Source organism: Rosa chinensis, chromosome 5 (assembly GCF_002994745.2).
Source record: "Rosa chinensis cultivar Old Blush chromosome 5, RchiOBHm-V2, whole genome shotgun sequence".
Classification (NCBI taxonomy): Eukaryota; Viridiplantae; Streptophyta; class Magnoliopsida; order Rosales; family Rosaceae; genus Rosa; species Rosa chinensis.
Window position 1 is genome coordinate 88,165,851 of NC_037092.1, and position 7,270 is coordinate 88,173,120.

Consider the following 7,270-nt stretch of genomic DNA (forward strand, 5'->3'; position numbering starts at 1 on the left):
CGTGCTTGTTAATGAAAATTTGTGGGAATGTTTTATTATGATTATTACAATAAGAGTAGCAGAGTACTATGTCTACTATCTAACTTCTAAACAAACTTTCTCCTCATGCTTGCCATACAGTTTGCTATCATCACATGGAAGCTGTCTTGTACATAGTCAGGGAAATGGTAATATGCATACCTTCACTTTCTCATAAGCACCAAGGGACCACAGACCCCCCAAAATCCTGTAATGAACCCAAGTGCAACAGAAACATAAAACCATGGAATTTGATGCTCCTTAGTGTCTGCATCTTGGGGGCTCATATCAGGTGCATCAGCACCAGTTGTTCTCTGACACTTATTTGGAAGTGGGGCACCACAAAGTTTCCGATTCCCCTCAAATGCAGAAGCATTGAAACTTTGGAGCTGAGTGCTTGATGGAATTGGTCCTCGGAGATTATTGTACGAGACATTGAACCTTGATAAGAAATTAAGACCTCTGAATGATGCCGGGATTTTTCCAGACAAATGGTTCATGGAGAGATCCAGTATCTCCATGTACTTTAGGTTAGATATCTGGTCTGGAATGTTGCCGGAGAAGTTGTTAGCACTAAGATCCAGCTGGTGGAGAAGCTGCAATTGGCCAATCTCAATAGGTATATTCCCACTAAGGCAATTGTGTCCTAGGTGTATAAATGGGGTATAAAATATATAATTGTACTGTAAAAGTTTTGCATGACCACTAGGACTGTAGTAAATAGGTAGTTCAAGATAAATACGACCTACTTGAGCTGCAGTTTGTCCAGATACTAACATAGGTAGTGTGCACAATTCCTTTGGAATTTCTCCAGAAAGTAGGTTGAATTGCATCATTAAAGAATTCAGCCTTGGAAGAGTCCCCAGCCAACTTGGAATTGTGCCAGTGATTCTGTTGTGTTCCAGATCCAAGATCTGTAACTTCTTCAGCTTCGATAGCCATGAAGGAATTATACCACTAAGGTTACATGAATTCAAATCTAAAATCTGAAGATACCGAAATCCATGAAAATCGGCCATTTCAACACCGTTCGGCATTTCCTCACCTAAAAAACTAGATGCTAATGATAGGTATGCAAGGCGTTTGCAACCCATTAGTATCTTTATGGACCCTGTCACATCGGTCAGACGTTTGTTACAACCAAGTGAGAGGAAGGACAAGTATTTCAAGGAAAGAATTTCAGGGTGTATTTGAACCTCTAGATTATTATAGTTCAATCGAATTGCTTTCAAGAACTTGCACGAGTAGATGCTTCTCGGCAAGATACCAAAGAAGTTATTTTTCCGCAAGTCAAGTTTACTAAGTTGGCTAAGTTTGGAAAAATTAAGCATGGAGATATCACCTCCCAAGTTGTTGTTTCCCATACGTAGTTCAACGAGGTTTGTGCAATTCATCAAAGATAGGGGCAATGAACCTTCCAGATAGTTGAAATCAAGGAGTATGTATTTCAACTTTGAGAGCTTCTCAAGATGGAGAGGGAGCACACCACTCAATTGGTTATAGGAGAGGTCAAGGGTTGTGAGGTTGGTGAGGTTGGCAATTCCATCGCTCATTGCTCCATTCAATGAATTCAGAGGTAGTGAAATCTCTTCAAGAGTGGTAGAATTAAACATATCTTCTGGAAGCGATCCTGAGAGGTAATTGTGACCAGCACGGAAGACCTGCAGTTTGGAACACTTCCCTAATCCAGAAGATATACTACCAGTGAAATTATTGAATGAAAAATCAAGGTGTCGTAACGAGGAAGAAAAAGAACGACAAATAGAGGATGGGATAGGACCTGAAAAGGTGTTGTTACTGACATTGAAACTAGTCAAATTCCAAGCTTGTTGGAAAAAAGAATATGGAACTGCACCATGTAAACGATTGCTGGAAAGATCCACCATCCGAATATGACTGGATGGTAGAGAAGATGGTAACACTCCAAAAAGAAGGTTAAAGCTCAAATCTAGGATTTCGAGATCATTCAAGGACAAGAAGAATTCAGTTTGATCTAGAGAACCAAAGAATGAATTGTAGGAGAGATTCAAGTGGGTGAGATGTCTGAGATTTCCGAGTGACGATGATAGAAAAGTACCTTCTTTGAGTTTAAGTCCTTTGGAAGGTAACTGCAAATGGGTGATCCAACCACCCTGATTACATGTGACGCCCTCCCAATTGCAGCAATCAGCGGAAGTCCAATTCAACTGAGGAGAAGACAAAGTAAGAGCGAAGGACAGCAGAGAGCTGCGTTCGCTTTGGTTGCAAGCATGAATGTTTTCAAATGTGATATTGGAATAGAATATCAAGAGCAACAAGAAAAGGAATGCATTAGCCATTTGGTGATAAAGCTGCACTAGCAAGTCTGTTTGTTGTTTAGATTAGATTTCACTCATGTATTTATATTGAACTAAAATGAGGTCGATCAGCATTGCCACTTTAATTGATGACCACATGCATAGGTTCCCAGAAGGATCAGCAAGTCCATAACCCAGTCCGAACGGCTAAGAAAGATAGAGGCCATCATTTTCAGCTTGTCTTCCTTTGCTCATATAATTATCTACTGGTCACTGTTAACTTAGAGAGTACATAGCCTTAATATTGAAAAAAATAAAAATAATAAAAAAATAAAGAAGAATTTTTTTTAAGAAAAAAACGAATTGTGCCTTGATCAGTTGAATTATGTTCACTTTGATTAGTTGGTGTACTACATCTAGTGAACAAGAACATTCAAGGAAAGCTGAGTTTCGACTCTGTTTCCGATGTGTCGGGGATTCAAGCCAAGAAGCTATTTCTTTGGGTTTCCGTGACAGGGATGCGTATGGAACAAGGTCTGATTCATTGAGTTTTACGTTGGGGCTCTTTCCAAGAAATTGCCTGCTACTGTTGAGTCAATGTGAGGGAAGGATTGACAAAATAAGCGGAAAGATGACTAGCTAATATCTTCCAAAAGAGTGAAGATTCTCCAAGGCACTCTATGAATATGATTGATCAGTTAGAAAGAAGCCAAGGAAAGATAGCATCTGATAGAAGGAATATTAGGAATAAAACAGGATAATGATTTTCAGAGTTCAGACGAATAGGGACAGTGGAGAAAAACATGATCAATGGATTCCCAATTTAGAGTACGAAAAGGGCAATTATCGGGAATTTTAATTTTGGGAGGCAATTTTAATCTTGGCACTTGACCTATGGCTTGCAATGGTTGCTCTAATCCTTTTTCCATGATCTAATTGTTCAGTATGTGTGGGTTCAATTCAGGAGGAACGTTATCAGCTCCATTTCCAAAAGACCAAAAAAGTAATCGGCCCCATCTTCTGCCGTCTATAGGAAGTTTAGATGAATAGTGAAATCACTAGACATGAAGCCCGCGCGCGATGCTACGGCTACGGGTTTATGTCTTTTGTCCCTTAAATGCATGTTATAAAAATCAATAAACATATATACTTTGGTCTCAATCTCCTCAAGTAAAGGTTATCCGTTATTTTGACCAAAATATATGTATTCATAACTACTGAAAAATAAGTAAATAATTAGATAAATAAAGAACTAAAATGTGAGGCCTTTGAAATAAAATTGGGCTTAAAAAAATAAAATAAAATAAAAAAAGAAGAAAGAACTGTTTGAACCAAAATTAACATTTTTTCCCGACGAAGGGGACTCGGAAAAACCGGGCCAATATCGGTGGCCCAAGCTATTTATTTCTGACAAGTTCGGAAAATATTGCTTAGAGGCTAAATAAAGCCTACTTGGAAGCCAAGCAATCTTGAAGCAAATCTGAATATTCCTTGATCTACTATTAATTATCAAATATTTGATAATTAAGGATAGCTGGTTTGCTTACTAAGATTGAGCAGGAGGGAAGGTTGTGGACGTAAAAGCAGGGGCTCTTATTGATTAAGGAATCAAAGGGATGTATATATACATGCAATTAAAGTTACGTGCATATGAGTCCTCGCGAAGATATATAATCAAGCACGCGAGCGCGATCATGTTGGTTTGCTCGCGAATATCAAGTTGACCAAGTATCCCATGCAATTAAGATGGCATGCACGTGCAGCGTATGGAAGTAATCAATCATCCTTAAATTGCAATAATGAAGGAACATATATGTAATGCATATATGGTAGCTCAGCATGGAAAGACAATTAAGGAAGGCCATCAGCCTTCGCTATCAATATATATATATATATATATATATAAAAGGAATCAAAGCTATCCATGCAATTAATGTGTAGTGGACGTGGAGCGGATGGAAGGATAACTATCCTTAATTGTGTCATCCCTTATTCTTTCAGTACCATTCATGATTGCATGCCGCAAGCTACAGAGTCCTCGCTACGATATATTCGCAATTAATATATGTGCATATCCTACTGCATTCAAGAAGATTACGTCAAAGACTTCAAAAGGCAATTAACCTTGCCTACATTCTAGCTACGACAGAGTTAATCTCTTATTGCCTATGATAGCTATCAAAACTATTTAGAGTTTTGATTTGATTCAAGGCCAATAACTGTGGCCTAAAATATAGTATTTTATTCCTATTAGGAAGGAGAATCTACGGGCATCCTATATATAGAGGCTAAAGACGATATAGAAGACACAACAACAACTCTCAACTCAACTAATGGCATAGATTATCAGGCCTCCCAGGAGCAAACCTTCAACCTAGTTGAAACCCGGCGACCGTACTTCCAGTCCTAGTGTCCCCAGGAGCCGACTGCCAGTATCACTGCCACCGATACCAGCAGCGAAGCAAGGGTAACGCCCTCGCAACCCAGTAAAGCTAAAGTCACGCTTTAGCAAAACCTGTGCTTTCTCAGAACTTCCCAGTGATTGCTCTGCTCAACCTACAACGTTGAGTATCGATTCGGTGACGCGAAGAGATCACAATCAAAGCCCTTACCCATAAGGCAAGAAGTCTTTTTCGAGAAGGCAGAGAAAAAAGCCTTGTGACGAGGTTGGTGCTCTCCTCGTCCACAGCGCTTGATTCAAGAAGTCAGGTCAAGGGATTCCCGACAACTGCACCCTATGGTGCTAGCACATCTGCGCACACGCTCAAAAGAGACAGTTTGTACGCCAACTAGTTTTGGAGCCAAACATTTTGGCACACCTGGTAGGACCACACTAGAGTCTTTTGTATTCACCATCATTGGGATGCCAGGGGAATATCTTTACCGAAGGAACTCCTAAATTGAAAAGATGGCCAATGTTGCCACCATTGGCGACACTATGACAAGAGAGGCCTTCGTTCCGAAGCCTATTCCAGAGGGAGCGACTTTCGAGGAAAAGCTCGCGATCATCATGGAGAATAACGAGAGACATCGTAAAAAGGTAGCTGCTGACTTCGACAAGGAAATCGCAAGGACAAACCAGCTCATACGGGAACTGGACGAGCGCATTGCCCAGCGTGCTGAGGATACCAGGCTACAAATTGCACAGTCAGAGAATGCAGTAAGGGCACATGCTAGAGATATCGCTGATGAGCAGAGTTTGCGACAAAAGCAAGCCATGGAGGCCATCCCGAACCAAAACAAGCAGACCTCATCAGAGTGCGCGACCTTGCGCAAAGAAGGTTCCAACTTGGCCACTCAAGTCGGTTCATAGCAAGGCTAATTGGAAAGTCAAGAATCTGCACACGAGGAAGTTGTGTCTGAGGTTGAATTGCCTATAGGTGGCAATAAACCTAAATGCCTCACTGATGAGTCACAGCCTTACATAGAGGCTATGCATGGAGAAGATGATCCACGAGATTCTTCTTCTGATAATATAATTGTCTCTAAACAAATATCTAATTTCTCCACTGATTAGGCCAAATACATGGCTACTGATCAGATGCCTGAGGGGCATGATAGTGCCCCGGTTCATCCCCCTAATAACCAGAAGCAGATGCATAATTATCTATTTAATTATGATCATGCTACTGAACGTCATGGCTATGCAAGGGGTCAAAAGCATGATCCACTTAATTATCAATTGAGGCATGGCCCACCTTACTATCATCAATTACGCTTTGGCCATGCTACTGGATGTCATGGTGAAGGTGGCCACAATCATGGCCAACTTAATTATCAATTAAGTTGTGGTCTTGGAAAGCCAATTTGTGGCTTTATTAATCAATTCAACTTGAAGATCTTCATATACGCTTCAAGGCCAAGTGGTGGCTTTGATATAGGTGGAGGATACATCTGCAGCCCACGTTACAAGAATGGCCAGAACAATTATTCTAGTGGCCAATTTGTACTTCGTGACTGCAAATTTGAGTATCATCAATATAAGTTAACTCTTGTTTACAATTATTCAAATTTCTTTCAAAAGAAATTTATCCATGATGATACTATACAGCCCATAGAGGCATCTCAATATGATGCCTGGAAAGAAAATAGAGGCAAACAATTATTAGATATGCCTATCTTTGCAGAAGAGATCAATTCACCTGTCTTTGGTGATTCTAAATATGATCTCAACATGGAGCCGATCTATGATGAATATGATGATAATTATAATTTAATTATTGGTTCCAAAATTCATATGCAGGAGTTCAAGTTCTTTGAAGCTCTTGATCATGAGAATTCAAACCAACAAGTGGTCAAATATAAAAGCCAATTCGTGGCTTATTCTGAAGACACCATGTTCTATGACATGGTAGTTGGCGACAAAGCCAATCTTGGGATACCGTCATCTCCAAAATTGCAATTGAAGATCATGCTTCGTCAACCAACAAAGATACTTGGGGGCAATACTCCTCCCACGAGCCAAATTTCTTCCAAGTTTTTAACGCGAAGTATCTTTGTTGCTTTCCTGCAAGCTCTCACAAGAGGGGTTTTCATGATATAAATTTTGATGCATCAGAGCTTGGAGTGAAGCATAGGTGGCCTCTCCCGTGGCCTTCTAGAGGTTAGTCAAATGAATCGCCGCTAGCTTCGTTCTTTCTTTGCATTTAATTTTCTGTCAATTTTCAGTTTACATCTTTCTTTTAATTAGTTTGAAAAAAAAATACAAAAAGAGTTTCAAGTTCCAGCGCCACGGGGGACGCAAATAGCTGTGAGGCCATACACCCGCGAAACTCCTAAGGGCCGAGAAGGTAATGGCCGCGGAAGGGGGGTCGCGAAGGAGGCCAAATATTAAGTGAATGTTGGCGAGGAAATTTTTGCAAACGCTTTTCTAGCGAGAGATGACTACGCGAAGCTAATTGCTAAATTCCCTTCGCCAAGGTCGAGGAAGCGGCACTCGCTGAGTGCAGTGGGCCTAAGTCTCATCAGCGAGATAA

General features: G+C 40.5%; 1 protein-coding gene across 1 annotated transcript; it reads right to left on the bottom strand.

Annotated features, from left to right (window-relative positions):
- Positions 1-182: 182 nt before the first annotated feature.
- Positions 183-2,336, bottom strand: LOC112164414 (receptor-like protein 2). Its single transcript, XM_024300608.1, has one exon. The coding sequence runs from the start codon at positions 2,334-2,336 to the stop codon at positions 183-185; it is 2,154 nt and encodes a 717-aa protein (XP_024156376.1).
- Positions 2,337-7,270: the final 4,934 nt, after the last annotated feature.

Coding starts and splice junctions, on each gene's coding strand:
- LOC112164414 (XM_024300608.1), bottom strand. CDS start 2,336: ATGGCTAATGCATTCCTTTTCTTGTTGCTCTTGATATTCTATTCCAAT.